At 37.4% G+C, this 20446-nt stretch overlaps 1 protein-coding gene across 6 annotated transcripts in view; it reads right to left on the reverse strand.

Annotated features, from left to right (window-relative positions):
• Positions 1-1693: 1693 nt before the first annotated feature.
• AGPS (alkylglycerone phosphate synthase) overlaps positions 1694-20446 on the reverse strand; it is an 87660-nt gene continuing 68907 nt past the window's right edge. For all 6 annotated transcript variants that reach the window (XM_068138518.1, XM_068138515.1, XM_068138514.1 and 3 more), the window contains 7 exons: positions 19281-19393; positions 17832-17901; positions 16938-16999; positions 16010-16099; positions 15585-15684; positions 14503-14560; positions 1694-6444 (listed from right to left, as the gene is read on the reverse strand). In XM_068138518.1, coding sequence (XP_067994619.1) covers positions 6323-6444; positions 14503-14560; positions 15585-15684; positions 16010-16099; positions 16938-16999; positions 17832-17901; positions 19281-19393 — 615 coding nt within the window. In that variant the 3' untranslated portion in view covers positions 1694-6322. The remainder of the gene's footprint in view (positions 6445-14502; positions 14561-15584; positions 15685-16009; positions 16100-16937; positions 17000-17831; positions 17902-19280; positions 19394-20446) is intronic.

The raw sequence follows: 20446 nt of genomic DNA on the forward strand, positions 1-20446 counted from the left end.
AATAAGCTGGCCTGTAAAGCTGAGCACAACTGAGAACTTGGGTGAAACACAGTTAAAGGAACAGAGAAAGACAAAACCTTCATCTATTAAGAAAGATCCTAATTAAAAAAAAAAAAAAAAAAAAAAAATGGCAAGCCCTGAGTGGAAGAACAGTGTTGCCCTATACTTCTAAAAGCAGCAGTACTTAAAAGCTGCTTTATCTTGTGGCTAACCCACTCATTTGAGCATTTTAAGGGTCCAAGAAAAAACACAAGACAGAGCACACTGACCATCTGAAGTGGATGTACATCAACATGTCAATTCTCTGGTGTTAACAAGGGTTAAGCTGACATTTCAGCTTCTTTCTCACCTGCCCAAATTAGGGTTGGTATTTTCCATAAAAACCTAAAAGAATATATTGAGACTTCTGTCTTATTTGAGCTGTCCACAAAACCCAAAAACTAAGAGCTTTGGTGGGGACAAAAGGAGAACAAGCAGCAAAACAAGCAGCAGAATGGCATTTGGTCTCTTTTCCTAGCAAATTAGGCTAAACCCAGAATTCTGTCCTAAGCAAGTGAAGGAACAAACTTCAAATGTGCCTGGGACTATGCTCTAAACCCACTGTGTGGTCTGCATCATACTTAAGTCTTGTAAACCTGAGATTTTCATGAAGCATTTGGCTCACCCACCCACCTTCCTTACATATGCTTTCTAGTATTAGCCAGATTTACTTTCCTTAATGATCAGCTTTCATGGCCTCATCTCTACACGTATTTACCCAGCTGCTATGTATTTGCTAGGTGAGCATATGTGTCACTTCATGTTTCAGAAGAGCTTTTAACTCTCGCCTCTGGGCAGCCAGGATTTCCTGCTCTACAGCAGCAGGAACAGAGCAAGACAGGAAACAAAACACTGCCGGCTGCTGCCACAGGCTGGGAGGGAGAAAGGTCAGTGGCTGTGTTAGTACCTTCTCATTACTCCCACGTTCTCAGGCTTATGTCTAGTCAAGATTGCATTTATCAATGCCACTATCAACAACCAATTTATTTGTAACTGAATTTATCAAATTGCCCTTTTATGCTTTAAGCATCTGCTGAACTTTGAGTACAGATCAGTGCCATTCACTGTCTTCAAGATGCTTTGAACATTGTGTTGCTGAGCCAGCACTGACTGATGTGATAGCAACACCAGATATCCACATGCTCATTGGAACCAAGCCAAGCCCTTCCAGCAACCTGCAATGGGAGTAGCCTTATCAAGGCCCTGTCTTGAGGCTATCCACTTTGTATGTTACTATGTAAAAGCTTGGGAAGTCAGCCACACTGGGACAAACTGTGTGATATCCAGCTGCAAAATCTTGACAATCATTTGACGTTCTTCTTCATTAGAAAATGCACTTTAATTTTTAAAATGTGATTTTAAAACAAAAACATTTATCGTTTCTTAATGTGATCTGAAGTTCTAGATGCATCAACTTAAACCTCACATGATTACTATCACATCATAGGGTTTAGCCCATCATCCTTTTGCATACACACAACTTCACTGATGTGATCAACACTTCTGGCTTATCCTTTAGAAGGTTGCTACGATACTTTATAGTACAATCAATTTAACAGCTTTTGTATTACATACTACATACTACCATGAAGGTGGGAAACAGGCTAAATGCTACTCGAATAGGACTGTTATACTGGAATTTCTGAACAACTGATTGAAATATATTAAGCTTTATTCTGAATGAAACCAAAACATTCATAAAGTTTCCCATAAAAACTTTTTTTTTCCTGGTTCCTTCCCTCCACCCCACTCCCCCGAAGTGTAAAACCAAATTCAAATGAAACATTTCACAGCATTTCAATAAAGGTACACATTATTGCAACTTGTATTGGTAAATATTGCAAGTAACAATAACCTTTAAAATATTATAACCTACATATTCTTGAAACTGAATGCTTAATTCCCAACTGACAGCAAAAGTGCTTTTAAGAGTATGGCAAACATTTCTGAAAACCAGCTTCAACCACCTCTGCTCTTGAGCACCCATGCAGACCTGAAAGCTGACTGTGAACAAAGCAACCACCTGCCAATTCTGGCCTCCATAAAGAGCCTAGGGAAACACACCAATTTATGTTAAAGATAATGCAGAATTCAGAGTCAGTGCTGGGACTACAAAACTATAAACAGTGAGGCTATCGTGTTTACACAGCTGCAAATTCAGATCTGACTTTTTATAAAACTTACTAAAAGAAAAAAACCCAACAAACTAACTACTGGGATCTGGCTATCATCCTGAGACAAGTATATCATCATTTAACAGCTCCCTCAAATTAAGACTACCTATATCTAAGTAAAAAACCTGCATTTTTATGCATTAATAGATGGCAAAAAATAAAATGCTTGCCTGTCAGGCAGTTTTCTCCTTCCTGTGAAAAAGCACTCAAAAAAAATGTGGATCATATAGACAAATATATATAGTTCCATAAATTGAACTTTGTCTCCTATGCCCTGCACACTATGAGCATCAAAGGAACTGCATTAACACAAGACAATCCAATAGCTCTTTCAAGTGAGATGTGATTTTAGCATAGAGCATAAAGGCTTTATAGCGGCGATTCAGGTAACCAGGAAACCTCTTCTGCTCACACGTGGTGCATGTGTGCATGCAGAACTTTCAAGTGGATTCCAGGACCTGTAACAAGGAAGTTTTACATTAGGCACACACACAACAATAGGAAATTATATACCTGTTGCAGTAGCTTAATAGAAGAGTTTTTTGAAATACAGGGAAGGTAAAGCAAGACAAGATATGGCCCTATATTATAGGGAGAACTTTCTACGAGCAGTTGAACATGGTACCCTTGCTGCCCAAACACAGAATACTGAGGTGAATAAATTTCTGAACTGACCAATGCAGCTCTTGTTTTGCCCTTCCTTCACTGAAATTCTCCCATTTCCCTATCATGCTTTATGTGGCACACAAAAGCAGAGCTTCCATTAGCATACATTTACAAAGTCACTCTCATTTCTCTTTGCAGAGCCTTCCTCATAGTTTTCCTCAGGTAAGAGTTCATTGTCAAATTAAAATGAACCAAAGGTGCCCTATGTTTAGGTACAGTACAAAACCACATAATTGTTTAGGCCCATTTTCTTTTTATTAATAATATAAGGTTCTATAATCTCTTAACATTACAACTGAAATTTTACAGTTAATCTCACACTAAAATGACAAACACTGTTTGGCTTTATTTGCAGAAAGTTAAATTACAACCTTGATAAATGTACACTTCCAAGATTGAGAAGCAATTTGTATTTTCTGGGTTTCAGTGTGAATGCATCCCTGCCTTTGAAATCAGTTTCAGTTAATTAACATTGCTACAGAAGAACTATTTGTCCTGGTCTCTGTTCAAAGCTGTAAGGCAAAGATGACATCTCTAACTCAACCAACATACTGTAAGTCAAGAAGAGACACACAGTTGTCTTTATAAGATTTAGTTCCCAAATCAATTTCTAACAGATTTTCTTCTTGCCCCTCAAAACTTGTATAAAAGTGTCTCTAATGTAAATACATTTTGCAGTCAAGCTATAGTCACTCCACATCCTTTCCTCCTTCAAAGAAAGCAGAAGCTGTGAAATTGGAAGTCATGACAAGCCTAATTAAAACTGCTTGTAACTGACATATGGCCAAAATAGTCAAACAAGTGAAAACAATGTGTTATGCTGAGATTCTCCATCTCTGAACAGGCTGCAGCTATAGGAAGTGAGGTCTTCACAACGAAAGCAGAGAATGCAGAAGGAAGAGTGGTGGAAGACTTCAGTATCAGAGAAGGGAAGATTTCTTTGAATTGGGTAGTAATCTGTATGTACCTAGGCCTCCTATACTTGCATTACCCTTTTCTCTGTTTTCATTAGAAGTTTAAATGCAATATTAAAGACAGTCAGTAATACAGGCACTTCAGCTGCAGTTTCACTAAGCTCTGACCAATTCGTAAGACTGAAAAAATATTTTGGAAGACAGCAATAGAGGGGCCATTAGGAAAAAATATCCATTCCATTTAATATTTTCCTCAGAGCTACCCAGCGACATCGGTTTAGGATCCCTATAGCCTGTTATTTCACTTTCCCACAGGAAAACTGACATGCAGTACACATCTTTACTGCATTTTAAATTACTTCAGAGGCCAGTGGCTATTTAAAGGTTAGAGAGTATAAGGAGTTTATGCCTTTGTAATTTCAATACAAAAGAGGAATGAAGAAACACAGTCAGAAAAATTAAGAATTGGGAAGGATGTTTTAGAGCTGTGTTGACTCCAAGTAAAAATCTTAAGAGACTGAAAAGTCTTTTAAGAGACTAAACTTACTGAGCTATGACTACTTTTGTAGTTGTTTGTGCTGTCATTCTGCAAAAAGGCTTCACATACTTCAAAACTGATTCTTCATATCTAAACATATACTTTCATTGAGGCACAAATACCCTTCATATTCACCAACTCCTAGAAAGATCTCCATTTGCAAGTGATACAGGTCATGAGCAAGACGCCAGCTGTGGCCATATAGTCACCATCATGCAGCATGCCAGATGAGGAAGGCCCCTTCACTTCACTGAGACACCACTGTATAATTAAGGAATACTTAAACAACAGTGCAAAGACTCAGTTTCCTAAATCAGGCTACAGCTACGTTTGGGTTGCTGCTGAAATATGAACTCCTGGGGGCCGAAACCAAACATACAAAAGTAGATTATGTTGAAATGTTGTGAAACAAAGACCATTTGAAATAAATCTAGCTGCATCACAAATATCACATTGTGTTTTATGATCTGCAGATCATAAAAGTTTTCCTTGAGTACCCTGACGCATGCATTTTAAAAGTGACATTTTGAGTATTCCTGGGTTTCATCATCTAATTCTAGAATTGAAATGATTCTTCAAACAAGTTCAGATTTGTCTGACATGCAATATTTTAAGCATGTCAGTTAGAGTATTCTAAAATAGTTTAAAAACAAAAATGCAATTTTATCTTTTTCTCCTCATTACGGGCACTACCAGTATAAAAGGTGTCCAAACTGACACTAGAGAGCTGTGAAGCAGTTGGCTAGAGACAGAGCCCTCAAAGGAATAATCTGTATTTTTAATATCCTATGCAATCGTATACATTAATTATCAAAAAGTTGGATAATTTGCTTTAAGAAAAGAACCCACCTTAAAAATGGATCATGAGTATTGACAAATACTTCGTTTCACTGATTAAGATCCAAGTTTAAATGTAAAAATGCTTACTCTCATATGATACTGCTCAAGAAAATATTTCATTTTCTTAAAGTTCAATGGACAATTAAAATTGTGGCTACTAGTGAAGTAAATAAGTGATTCATAAAGGCCATAGGAAACTGTACAAAACTAAAATGGGAAATCTCACTTTCAGGATTACAGTATATTGTCCACTTAAGTATTTTATTGAACTGTTGAGACTGTTTCAAAAGACAGTGCTGGGCAGTTTCATTTGAATAGCCAAAACTTTTTTTTTTTTAAAGTTGAAAAGTATTTTGCATCTCTGCAAAACAAAACAGGAGCAAACCCTATACACACGAGGACTGAAGTACAGATGAATGCGAAGTTTTGTTACAAACCTGTTCTAAACATACAGTGAGAAATGTCCATTGTAAAAACTTACAGTGACTGACAATTTAAGATTATCCCAGCAATGCAAATACAACTCAGAACAGCTCAATTCTGTACTTTTTTCCAATAGTACTACAGTGGGAGACTACTGCTGTTTTAGGAGTAGTTTGATTTGCATTGTCTCTTGATTAAAGCCTACATTTGTACTTTCAGTATCTGCTGGTTACAAGTCTGTTACATACTCAATCCTTCAGTAATGTGAAGTACTCCTTAGTGTTCTCTCATCTGTCTCTCAGCAGCTTTCCTTTAGCAAGAGGATGGGTTCAGCAGCTGCTTCTGTAGAAAACACTGTTGTCAGTCTTTGTTCTCCTTGCAGGGGATGCTTTAGTAGGAAACATCTGGCATCCAGCACTGAAAATACTGTCAGCTGTGTTGCCTAAGCAAACCTGGAAAACCAAATTTGCATTTCCTGGTTGGGAATACACTTTGTGCCCAGTGGGTTGTTTAAGAGTATTGCAAGTAAAAAGTCCATACATGTTAACAGTGATGTGTATACTTCACAGAGGGAGGGGTAAGGGGGTGGCAAAAATCAATGTAAGTTACTAGTCTTTAAAAAGTTTAGTCCATGTTATATTTGATTACTGGGATATCAGTACAATGAAAGTGAAGGAATTTTAACAGTAACTTTGAAGAAGTTTCAGTACATCATGTTGTGCAGGGCTTTATAAAAGATTTTTGTTTCCGAAGATGTTATTAGGGTCCACATATTCCTTAACAGATCTCAGCATTCCCAGGCCAACGTCAGAGATGCTCTCCTTCATCCAGCGCTTCCGCAATTTGCCTACTGGAAAAACAAAAAACAAAGTGTTTCAATAAATGGCAGGATGCTAGGAGCCAATCAATCTTGTGACCATGAATGAATAAACACTGTGTGATAAATGCTTTTATTCAAAAATGAGGAATGTTTTGCTTTATTTGATTTATTGAGCCCAACAGACTATCAAGCTCATTAAGCTCAGCATACTCCCAGAGGAAGACTGTGTTCCACACTGACTACTTTCTTTAGAAAGTATGAAATTTAGATGAAGCTTAAGCTGAAATCACATGTTCTCTTAAAATAGGGAATTTGTAGTAAGTTTCAAAAAGTCAAAGTAGAAAACTAAAAGTAGAATCCCACATACTACTTGATTGCTTTAAAGTGTAACTCAACCAAATAAACTTAAAACATTAGTGGTTGAAATAGCAAAAATTTGTTTCCTAAGGAGAAGGTTTAAAGACCAGTTTTAAATTAACAAAATATCTTAACTTGAAAAAAATTCACATGGGCTGGTAATTGTTCACACCATTGCACACGAGATGTACAAGGCAAAGCTGAAACCCCAGCCATTTAAGAACTCATTTCACTAAAGTCTCACAATAGTTCTATTAAATGGCTGAGTGCTCATGGACCAATTAACCAAGTCATCAACTCCGATTTAACAGATCATTCAAAATAAAGGACATTTTTTTCATTAAACACACTACAGCATTTTACTTGTCAGCCTGAAACACAATCCATTTGTCAGTATGATGAGATATAGTAAAGGCTGGAGAGACAGATGCTTTAAGAGTATCTGAAACTAAATTCAAGCCATCTTTTGTGCTCTGTTCTCAGGGTAACCATCAAACTGTCATCAGACTAATAAATTACAGGGACACCTCCGGAGAACAGAGTATATTTGTTTATACCTTAAGGAATATGAGCTAGTCACAATGCCAACTGAAAAAGCAAATAATGTGAGAAAGAATGAAGTTTGCAGTTTGCTAGAAAACAACTATTAGCAGCATGTGTGTCGAGCAAAGATCATAACTGAAGGATGAAAGAATGTCATGTGGCAAGACCTGTGCTTGTATTTTGCAGCCCAGCTCAAGAAACAAACATCTCCATCTGTAAATACACCGTTGCTATAATTTGATTGCCCAAGCAAGCTGACATAGATGAGTTTTATCTGGGGAAACATACTAAAAAACCAAACACACACACACTCCAAAAATACAACAAAAAAAAAAACCCAACACATGGATGTAGCTTGACCATCACTTCAGGTCATTCACACTGGCTTCTGCACTAGCAGCTGAAGAACAACCATTACCATTCTCAACTGTTATCTGTAATATAGTTTCAGTGAATGTGTCCTGTGGTTATGAATGTAATTGTCCTGAAAAGACTGCAAACAACTGCTCCAACAAGATGGAGCACATTAGAATCCCAGCAGGATGCCCAACAGCTAGCATGCCTGCCTCTCTTACACCTCCAGTAATAATGCAATTCCACAAGGAACTGAACTACTGGCTGAGCAGCAACAAACAGTCGTTGCATATTTAATGAAGTCACTCACCAAGTGCTGGAAAACAGAAGGTGCTTGGAGTGCATCATTAGTTCTGTCAAAGTGATAATTTACACATCTATCTTGTCAAATTTTCTATGGTTTATACTTTTGCAATAATAAATCTAACATACATTTGGTTAGTGAACTGGAAAAAAAAACAAACAACTGTACCACAGTTACCAGTAGTCCTTCACAAACATTCTATGAAAAGATTTTAACCCCTTGATAACACTAGGTTGAGCCCCTGCTCCTACTGTTCATGTCAGTAAGACAAATGGATTTTTCAGGTTTCATATTAAACAGTGTTGAAGCAAGCTTGCTTTTATAATTCTAAGCTGGTCCATCTGATTAAATAGAAAATAGACCAAATGAAGGACAAGTTCTGTACAGATGCACCACTTAAAGTGAAACAAACATAAGTATTACTTTCCTATCAGTGCTGCCCTGTAAGTATCATTTCTCCTCCATAGGATGATCCAATTAGCTTCAAGGATGAGTAGAAATAAAACAACTAAGAAGAAATAGACAAAATAGTAAAAGATGTTACCACGAATGTAAAAATTATTCCAAGTGGCAAAGTTGCTTAACTCCACCTAAGCCTAGTCAAAGAACAGCTTTGGACTCAAGGAAGCCTTAATTTCCTCATCAATAAAACATAAGTTAAGCCTGATCTTACAATAGACTAGTGAAAACCACCTGTCCATTTCTAAGCCTAGAGAAAGTAGACCTTTAAATTTTAGGCCTAGATGATGCCATTTCTCTAGAACTGACATGAGACAGTGGACAGAACCAGATTTTATTCAAGGACCTACTGCTTAGATTTCTCAGCCTAGTATACTTTTCCTCAATAAGTAAGATCAGAATCACCTGGATCCTGCATGTTATGTCCTAACATTAATAGGGTTCTCAAATCAACAAAGCACTATATAATAAATTTGTAGTAGCTTAAAGAGTTACTACTTGTCAAATTCAGCTGTACATATCATTACATGCACAATCCTTGTTCCAGCCAGCAACAAATGCAGCCCTTCCTCCTTGAAGCTTTTTCTTCTGGAGACCTAATCTTGCATCTCAATTATCCAAGATGAAATGCAGAATAAGTTTTACAAGCGACAAGTGCCCTGTTCCTGAGGCGTGCCATAAAACATTGAGAGGCTAGGAAGCCAGAGGTCTTTATCTGAAGCCCACCCAAATTACATTGAGTACAAACATGTATGAATCATCTGGCTCGTAGCTCATAAATAAGTTTTGGTAATGTCTCACACATGTAGGCGACTCATGGGAGGTGGTAAAAGCAACCCATGTTGGAGGATCCTATCTTGCCTTGAGGTCCTATCTACAAAGAGACGACTCACAAGGAGCGTCAAGTCTTCCATAAGCCACAAACTGAACAAGTTAGTGCTACATCATTCAAAGAACCAAAACCAGAGACAAGGCTTGACATACCTCAGCAAATAATATGCCCTGAGACCCAAGTCCAACCACTGTTCTGTTGCTTGAGAAACTAAGATAAAGTGTAGCTGGAGGGTTTCAGTGTCAGTTTCAACCAACAACCTTGTGTCATGTGAATTGGGATAAAAACCCTAAAATTTGGGTTAGGAATTGAGAGTAGCCGGTATGGAAACCCTTCCCCCTTGATCAGGACACTGGCCACAGTTACTTTTTTGGGACTCAGAGTCCCCACTTGGAGAGATAAGTAAACAATTAGCACAAAGCTTCTAACTGTGGGTGATTTCAACTAAGAGACATTTCACACTATTACAGCTTAACAGTACATTCTTCCATTGCATCCATGAAAGCCTCCAACAGTGGCATATTAGGTCTGTGAGAGAAGTTCAAAATTAGTCATTTGGTTGCAGCTAAGCCTATAACAAAAGTAAAATAAACAGCTTGAACCTTGCAGTCTAGTCTTTTTGTCACATGCTACCCTAGCATGACAGCGTACCTCAAAGTATTTCTGAAAGCCAAGGGGCTCATTCAGTAGTAACTCTCAAAGACAAGCTAATATCAGTCTTATTTTTGTAGTATTTTCAAGTCTTATCTTTATTGCAGTCCATGTATGAAAGAACAAGTGAGCTGGGTAAGTAACTTTTTCCCCCACTACTGATACACAATAGTCCAGCCTTTAACTGGTTTCATTACAAAATCATTCATCTTTTCAGTGTCTTTTCAATTTATCAGGGAACAAAATACACTTTGGTGAAGTGCAACCATACTCCATGTTGCTCCTGGAGGACCCGCCCTTTGAAAAAACAAAACCCAAAAACAAACAGCCAAGAAAACATGGACTGACATTACACACTGTGCTGAAGTACCAAGCTTCCCCGGTGCATGGTTTTCAAAGACAAATGCATTAGATGGACGGCACATGCATCCTGGCCACAAAAGATAAAATGGGCATACAGCCATCCTGGCTCACAAAGGCTACCCTCACTCAGCTTTGAAAAATCTATCTAGATGACTGCAAAAAGACCTGTCTGCTGAAAATGGAGCTACCAAACAGCATGCAGCAACTGGTTTTCTCACTCTTGCAAAATTAAATACTTGGGCACACATGAACAGCTTTGCACAGAAAGTTTTAAGGCAGCTGACAGGTCCCAGGAATAACTACATCCATACGGAACAGATTTATAGCAGTGTGTGGTCCCAGTGGAAACAGGCTCTAGTGACACTGCACATGGCTCTAGACTTCTTCTGCTTTGGCCCTTGAAACTTAAAAGGTAGTTCTCACAGAACAGCAGCTTTGCTGAAGCAGCAGTAACAGGATGGGGCTCTTCAAGCTCTTGCATGGGCTTCCTGAAGTCTGCTGTCCCTATGAAAAGCATCTCTATGGTCTGAGAAAGCGGTTAATGGATTACTGCTCTTATAAAGAGTGCAATACTGAGAAATGCGTTACTGCAGTGGTGCTACAGTATATTGGACCAGTGTACTACAGTCTACTACATAGTTAAGACCATCACCATAACATCTTGCACTGAAGTACTTTCATGTTCAGAAAATCCTTTGTATTTATGTGGTGGAAAAGGCACTGAAGGTGAGTATACAGACCAAGGAGGAAAATACACCTACACTATCATATTATTTCACACAAGGTTACTCTAGGCCTAATAGAGTTTAAACTCCTCCTAATTATCAGAGCAAGATCTCATTTTAACATGAAAATGTGACCAGTCATCAGTACTTAACTGGATGGTAAGAAGATACTTTTCTGGTGTAGAAGAGACAGAGACAAGAATGTGTTTAACTCCCTTCCATAAAGGAATTTTATAATTCCAGATTTTCTGGTTTGTGGGATTAATTACTGCAATGTAGAGCCTAAGCCACAGCCTCTTAATGACACCAAATTGCAACGGATTACAGATTATGATGTCAGATGTGCAACTGAATGCAAATACGGTGTGGAGCTTTTCTGGGTTTGTTGGGGGATGGGATGCATCTGTGTGTTTGCTTAGAAGCATTTTTGGGGTCTGCTTTTGGCTTTGTTTTATGCTTTTAGAGTTAGGAGTCTTTTCTTTTTCCATCTTCCTACATAAACTACCAGGAAATTGATACCACACCTAAACATGTCATGCCTGGGCTACTTGGTTAACCTTTACTCTAGTCAATATGTCCATAGAGTGGAAGAAAATTAGTTCTATTATGTTAAGTTGCTAAATGGGGGCAATTTCCTTAAATCCACAAACCAATAATTGTTTCCTTAAGTAACCAGTTTTAGTTAGAATTTTCCCTGCATGGGAACCAATCCATCAATTTTTACACTCCTCTTTAGTTTTACCTGGGTTCTTATCTTGGTAATGCAGAAAGATCAGGCTGCTCCCTTTGATGCTGTACCCCAGAGAGGTTATTGTGCTATTCGTACCCACCAATACTTCATCAGCACATTATTTTAGGTATATAAAATCAGCACATATTTTATGAAACAAGAATTACAGGATGAAAGTTATGACACATGATACTGGTGGGTTTAGGGCTTGGTCTGAATGATTAGAAAAAAAAAAAATGTATCTGAACAAACTTGTATTTACAAAGAATGCTGCTTTTGAAATACTAGAAGCTAACTGTGGCTCTAGCAACCCTTGCTTACACGACTCTCAAGATCCTTTGTGACCAGAAAAGCAGAAGGGTCAAATCTGTGTTCAAAGATGTGTACAGTCCCTTTATATGGTTAGGACATAATCAAGGCAAGCTAAAAATCTGTAATCAAGACTGTATAACCTCATGTAGGAAATGAAGACAAGGAATGCTACAACTAGGATACATAATTTGAGTACTTTTCAAAACCTTTTACTAAATCACAGAATATGTCATAACATTAGTTAAAAGGGTCAGAGAAGGTATAAGATATCGAAGTCACACATTAAGAACTAAACCCACTAATTAGCCTTTCACAGAAGTTCACAAACCTAGTGAGGAACAGAACTACCATGTTTAGCCAAGACTGCCAACTGCCAGGATGATAAAAACCCCCACAAACTGATAACCTCCTCTGTAAGGATTAATTTTGGATGCACTAGAGGATGGTGCATTTTTACAGAAACAAAATTAAAAACACCATGATTTCAGTTCTGATTGCAGATTATAGCTATGTGCTACAGCGGACACTTACTTCCCCAGGTGTAAATTTAGACCTTTAAGTATCTCAAACTCTCATATATGACCCCCTTCTCACTCAAGGAGTATATGAAGATTGACTTAAGTAGGCTTTGTATTTCCTATAGCCTCAAGTCTCAGACTACATCTGTTTTCTTTGATACACAAAAACAGAGTTAAAATAGCTCCATTTATCAGTGTGATTGTGGGCAGACAAACCAGCCTGTCTGTTTCCAGATAGTGAAAACAACTGTAATTAATCACAATCACAAAACAAATACTAAAAGAAATTGCACCAGCGTTTTCTTTAACCCTACACAATAGACCAGTCTTTGCTGTGCTAAGAGGTACCAGGCCTGAAGGTCAGCAAATAAAACTGATATATTAGGCTAATTCACAGCAGCACATCTACTAAGCACTGGGGGGAAGGGGGGAGGAAGCAAAACAATCTTGACTATCTTACACAAACTGCCAGACAAAAACACTCAAAGCAGAAAACATTTTTCAGTATAAGGGGCCACCACGCATACAACAGGAGCATAAGAAGTTTAAGAGAAACCAAGTTTTCCATGTCTGTCAAGTTTGAAAGTTCAAGTGTGCAAGGACTTGAAAATGCTAAGTAACTTTTCTTTTTCTTGTTCAACATATGCTGTAAGCAAGATTTCATATGGTGAAGACAAATACATCCAAACATGTGACAAGCTCCAGCTGCACACAAGTTAATGGATGAAATGCTAGTCACAGTAAAATACAGCTGCCACAGCAGGGGAGAGCACAACAGTACATCACGGGGGTAATTCCACATCCTGTGTGTGAGTGTAAAACAGTCCACTATGCCACATTAAATATTTAATCAGATGACTATAAGAGTATATCAAACAAAAACTACTGAAGCTGTTTTCACTCAGCTTCCTATATTCCAATATTGCTAAAGCAATTTCTATCACAAAGTCAGATACTTGAAAACAGCCCTGACTAAAAGTCTGAAGTCCAGGAAGTCACAAAATTTTTAAAGAGCAGATTCTGCCCTTCAGTTTTCCCCATAGAAAGCTTTCTTAGATTACAAAATTTTATCTAATTTTAAACCACTGAACTTCCTCTTCGCTCTTATTTCTGCGATCAGGCAATGCCCCAAGAGAGCAGAGAGAAAAAATGCCTTCGATTAACCAGTATCAAGAAGGTAGATGAACAAATCAAACACTTCACAAGTCTTCCTGGCTTTTTACAGCATTATGTAGGACACACCCAATCAAGCCAGGCAGAATATCTGGGAAAAGCACATGGAAAGCATCAGATATATGAAGTATCACTTACACATGACACTGGTTCTTAATATTAAAGCACAAAATAACTTGCAAATAGGTTAGTAACTCAGGACAGGTAATTCCCAAACTCCAAAAGAGCAAAATGAATAATCAGGAAGTTAGCAGGCACCAAGCCAGTGATACCAATACTGTTACCAATTATGCAACAAATGGTAGATTGCAATAGAGCCCAGTCTCAAGTCACTAAATTTTACACACATGCTTTCAATAACTGCTCTGGAATTACAGCATTCACCTAGCCATGAGGGACACCAAACTGTTGAGGTCTTTGTAACTGAATACATCTCTGCACAAGATTCAGTAGAAGTTGCTTAAGACAAATTAATCAATGGCATTTTTGGGTTCTCAGACAGCCAGTACACTCTATATCAAAGATTTTAAACTAGTGCTCCTAAATACACCACACTGATTTCACATCAAGCAAACCAGCTTCAGTGACAGTTCCCCTGAAAGTCTGACAAAGGGGTGAAAATTTCTAGAAAGAATGTGAGGAGATCCACACACACCCCTCTCAGGAATACATATGAAATATTTTTCAAAGTTCTATCACAAACTATTTTATGTAAGTATGAATATTTAGCAGTATCAAAGAGATTAACAGTAGACTGAGAACATTACCTCCATGGTGATGTGACAGACTTCCTCCATTGGCAAGTATTTCTTCTCTAGCAGCCCTCTAAATTGGAAATAAGGTGTTTATTCCACAGCAAATGCACTGCATTTTTTAGTTAAATCCTTGCTGTCATACTCATTTACACAAGTGTTTTAAGTTTCAGAAGTAACTAGGGTACACAATAGAGGTAAACATTTCAGTTCAAGCCTGCATGTAAATATGGACTGGAAATTTCCAAATAAACATTAGCCAAAACATTTCAAATGGCATCTAAGAAACCTATTGTTTCAGAATGGAATATTCTGGATCATTACCCCCTTGCAAGAACTAGTCTAGTGGTTGGGATGCTCACCTGGAATATGGTGAAGTGTCTACTGAAAAAGGAAACAACAATAAAGAAGCTGGAAAACAGGCTCCCCAGAGCTGTTGAACATCCATACCCAGACCAGAGTTTAGATCCAGATCTCCAAGATTCTGGTCAGTTCTAAAGTATCTCACTCCCTTGACAACACTTTAATGGGTGACGTTTGTGGTAGAAAACAAAATTTAGGTTTTTGTTAAGAAACAGCAGACCTAGACCAGTGCTCGCCTAGGCCTAAACAGAAATGGCCACAACAGATAATTGTCTGGAACAGCACAAGAGAGAGAGATCCTCACATTCATTACTCTTTACATACAGCACTATTAACAAAATATGATCTTGATAGTTTCATCACATATTTTTAAAGACTAATTGAATATTAAGTGAAAGAAGTAGTTTCATAAAGCTACTAATAGAACTAAGGATGTATTGCTTCCCATGGATTTGGGTTCTATGGATGATAGTTTCTGGCATCCATGACAAGCTGTCCTATACTTTAGTTAGAAGTACTCATTTACTGATGTCTAAAATAGTCACCTGCTAGTCTTTCCTTTACTTGGTGTGCCATATTAGTGTGTACCTCCTTCCCTAGCTACTAATAAAAAAGCTGCACAAGTAAACTTTCGATATCTTTCCTGCAAAATTCAGTTAGCTTGGACAATAGGTTCAGCATATATTACAGGACATCAGCTTCTTTTTCTTAACTACTGTTTTTATACACATTACCTCAATTTGTTCATAGACATGAATAGGATCACTGATTCCTCTGTAGTTAAAGGCAAAGTAGAAGTAGACACATGCACCTGCATCATACGTCTGTGTCACCCTGTTGAAAAGAACTGCATTACAAACAAAGCTATATGGTACTAAGCCAGCCACTGTATTGCATTACACAAATCAGTCTTCTGTCCTTTTTACTCATATTTCATAACAATGCTATGACTTCGAGAGTTAAAGCTTTTAAATTGTTACACTTGATTCTCATGCATATATGCAAGTGCCAAGATTAATCCCAAATTACAGGAAGGTCAAGATTAGCATTACCAATAAGATGCACTTTATGTAGTAGCTAGTAAGTTTAATTACCTTTTCATTAATTCTCTTACTAAGAAAAGATTCAACACAAAATTTTAGGTGGTTGTCCGGCTTACCTGCAGGTTGAAAGAGGAGCAAACTGAACACCCTTTTCTTTGCATTCTCTTACTATCCTTTCCTTTACATTCCTACAAAGGTCCAAAACTCTGTAACAGAAAACAAAAATGTTAAAAATGTAAAATCTTATTATATGATTTTGTGCAACATCCTAAAAACTTCAGCTTTGGTAACTTTTTCTTAAAAGTATGACCTAATAAAACAGAAGATTACCTTTGAAAAAGTTTTAACTAATGTTTTGTTCAAAAGGAATATTCCTCATCAACATTATAATTGTTTTTCTGTACTTCTCCCAAATACCTATTATTGGAAGCATAAAATAGAAAATTACCAAGCTCACTGTAGCTGATAAACACAGGATGACTAGAGCAAGCAAAGAGGCTGGGTAGAGATCCAGTGGTCTGTACTGCCATGGCACGGGGGAGAATGGACCAGGCATGGTGGAGGCCCACTACTCCATCTGTTCACGTGTCACCCATGGCACTGCTGACCAGAGGCGTTACAGCAAAAACAAGAAATGTTTTGTGCTACTGATAAAGGAACAACTGGTTGACCACCAGTGTTGTGTGACCACTGTGCTTGACCATAGTCCTACCAACAGACTCTGCACAGTATTAGATAATGAGGTACAAATATTGGCCCAATTTCATATATCATTGGAGGGTATCAGAAGTTCACCACCAAAAGGCAGGGATAGATAAACAGATTTGTCCCCTTCATACCCTCATCCCACCCCAGAAGGGACACTTAGGGTAAGATTTGCAACCTCAGCTACAGCTCAGGTACAAGACTTGAGGCATATCAGGGAGCCTACCAATACACATATGGTTTAAATTCAGTTTCCCCATGAACAAACTTAAGTTACAAATAATTTGAATGCAATAAAGTACAAGTTTTAAGCAATTCTAAAGAATAATCACAGTTTACCTATCCCAAGGAACAGATGTCTCAAATGATTCTCCTATTACATAGTAATCCAGGCCCAGGTCCTAATAAATTGAGAGAGGAAATTATCAGTAATATTCAGCATCAACATCTGGGATTCAGCCTATGCTACGCAGCTAACTGTTGAGCAACATCCGTTAGTTTGTATGAGAAAACCAGAAACTCTTTAGCAAAAGCGTCCATCGTCCCAGTGACATTAGTTTATAATTACAGTAACAGAAGTAGCTCTTCAAAGACAGATGCCAAAAATTCAGATGTCATTGCTATAGCGAGACAACTTGTCAGACTGTCAGCACACCTGCGCTAATCAAATATTTGTATCAGTGAAGCATCAGGCACAGAGCTCCACTGTGGTAACTAATACAATACCTAATGGAAATATTTATTTGGAATGTAACTCCTAGCTAGGTAGAATAAAAACAAACATTGCACCCATTTACATATAACCTGCTGAAATAAAGGGAAATTCAGCAATTTGTCCCTGACTTACCAGAAGAGCCAAATAAGATCTGGCACTCAAGATATGCATACTTTTCTGGAAAAAAAAAATTTTAGACTAACAGTCTTAAGAACAGCTGCAACAGTTCAGATGAAAGGTCTATTTGTTCTGGAATTCTGATTCAAATCAGTCATGAGCAGATGTCCAAGGATAAAAGCTGAGTGAGCACATGAGCACTTCCAGTACTCTCCCAGCCTCCAGTTACATTCAACATAGATTTGTAAGTCTGAAGAAACGGAATATATGTAACCTCTCAGTGAAGGCTGAGATATCCAAAATAAGCTGCATTTAGATTTCAGAGAATGCCCTTCAAAAAGACATCTGTTTTGTTATATTAATTAATGGAAGTTCTAGCAGGCAGACAAAAGGTGACCTACTCGAAGGTATGCGATGACAAATGTCAGCATATATCCTCTCTGTCCATTATCTTCTCCTGCTGCCAAGCCACTGCAATTAAGAAGAATTTAGTAGTCACTAATTTTCAAAAACAACTAGAAAAATATTTTAACTATCAAATGTATGTGTTAGTTTATCTGTCTCCGAGCTGCATTAAAACAGTTGCAAATAGTAAAGTCTCTTTACCGGAAATCAGAAGTTGCTTTAGACAAGACCTTTAACATTTTTGCATTTCTCTTTTTATTCCATAATCTGAAGAGATGTGGTAGTTTTAGGCTGTGCCTAGAAAATTTTCCACAGATCTTGAACAGAAAGTGATAGAATGTAAATAAATCACCACTGTGAAAGGAAAATAACAAGGTCTAAATAATCCCATTGGCTGTCCAATGAGATGAACAGTCTTCAAACGTCACAAAAGAGCAAGGGAAGCAGAACTAGATGTAGTATTTTCTTAATGTTAATTTATAAGAATACATGAAACTACATTTCTGAGCCTGTTTGTTCACTATGTGCTCACAACTTATGCAAGCAAGACTGACGTAAGATCCCAAAAGCATAAACTGGACACCCTGAAAGAGAGAATTAAAGCATTTTATACCATTAAATGGTTTAGCATTTTAGACCAGGCCAAACTATTAAACACTGAACTGATAGCATTAACTAAGCAGCACAGACAAGCACCAAAATGCTCTTTAAGATCAAAAGCAGTATTATTCTTACCATTCTATGTTAGCAAGCTGTTCACATACAAGAGCTTATGAAAGTGGCTTTCAAGCAGAGTGAAAACAAATTTCAGACAGGACAGCCCAGAAATGCTTAAAACAATACTTATGCATATTTGAGTAATAGAGACTAATGCTAGCAATATCTTTCTTGAAAAGAAATCACACTTAATGATCATTACCCAGCCTGCCACTTCAATTAATGCTTTGTTCCTTTGTGAGAACAAAAAAAAAAAAAACAGTGCATGGGCAGAAGTTCATTGCATTCTTTTGACACAAATACTTCTTTTCAACAACCTCCTTATATTTATTATATGCTCACAGAAATTCTGCAAAGATTTCATACGATCCTTATGATTTTGTCTTCTTCTGTAGTTCAAATTGTCTAGTATTACAAAACAAGCAGCTTCCATGGCTATAAGCAATTACAAGGGCTAGTTTCCATTAATAACACTGGCTGTACATTTAGTCAAATATTTATCTCTCTGCAATACACAAACGGCTGAAGTTTCAGTAAAGTTTCCCCAAAAATAATTAGCTACCACAAGCTGTCCCTAATCAAGGGAACATTCAGTACCTAATTGATTATTTCCACTTCTCACTAGTAAGCTGAGAACATATCCATACACTATAAAAATATGGAAATCCTATTTTTTCCTGGATAGTTAACTCCCAGCTTCATATGAAAAAATTCCTTGAAAAGCATACCCAAACTTGGTGGCAATATCATAGACTTGTTTTTCGTGCTGAAGAACCTTCTCTCTGTCGCCCTCAAAGAGCAAGGTAGCTACACACAGTATGTTGGGATCAAATCCTTTAAACTGCAAAGAAAAAGCTTTGCGTTATGTCATAGCCTATGCAGTAGAAATTTTAACTTTTCAAATACACAGCATGTGCTCTGGTTAGTAAATATTGTTGCAACTAAGAAAAAAAGATTAGAAAAATAAACACCTTTCAGAAAATTTACTCCCAAAATAATCAAGTTTTTCCTTGACAGGATAAACATGTACAAGCCCACTGAAATTAAAGATTATCTGTCATCTTTTTTATCCTGTTAAAAAGCAGGACAGGCATAACAGCTGTCTACACATGATAAAGTAAGAACAATTCTTGAATGCTTTGAGCAGTAGGGAGACATTTGTATTCTATCAACTATCCCTGCATTAAACTTGGAAAATTACTATCATGACCATAAATGTCATTGTTCTGATAGAATTATTTTGAGCAATGTGCCATAGAAAAGCTTTCTGGAAAGAAAATAACTTCTTCAGTTGTGGCACTGAACACAGCCCAGTGGAATTAGGGACAACACCAACAGCTTAATAATAATGCAGTGAGGTTGTCTGTAAGCCATTGTTTCAGGAATGACAGTCAGAAGTCATCTTTGCAACTAGTCCAAAAAAGAGCCTTACTATCTTTTTTTTATTATTAATTGGCTCTGGTGAACTACCACTACTAAGCAGGTTGCAGATATAATGGAGAAGAATATCAAACTGCATTAAAAATGTCATAACTTTTCCACAGTTAAAAAGAGAAAAAAAATAATTATGATTAACAACAACATCCATAATATCTATGCTGATCAGCAACTGTTTGGGGTTTTCTTTGTTGTTGTTTCCATGGCTTTTTTCTTTTAAGGCCTTTCCCTTTTCAATGGCATTCAACTCTTCCAGTCTATACTCTGCTTGTGGTAACTGTTACTGAAGCACCAAGAGCAAGGTTATAAGTAAGTCTGGAGACTTAAGAAGTCTCGAGATTTAAATTCAACCTCCATGCACAACAGCTACATTAAGGAAAAAAAAACAAAACACAACAGTTAGTTGCTATTCCTTTTATTATTCCTTTAACCAGCTTAACTGTGCTGACAGAAGGGT

This window comes from Melanerpes formicivorus, unplaced genomic scaffold (genome assembly GCF_026170545.1).
Source record: "Melanerpes formicivorus ecotype bairdi unplaced genomic scaffold, bMelFor1.0.p_v2 SCAF_5, whole genome shotgun sequence".
Classification (NCBI taxonomy): domain Eukaryota; kingdom Metazoa; phylum Chordata; class Aves; order Piciformes; family Picidae; genus Melanerpes; species Melanerpes formicivorus.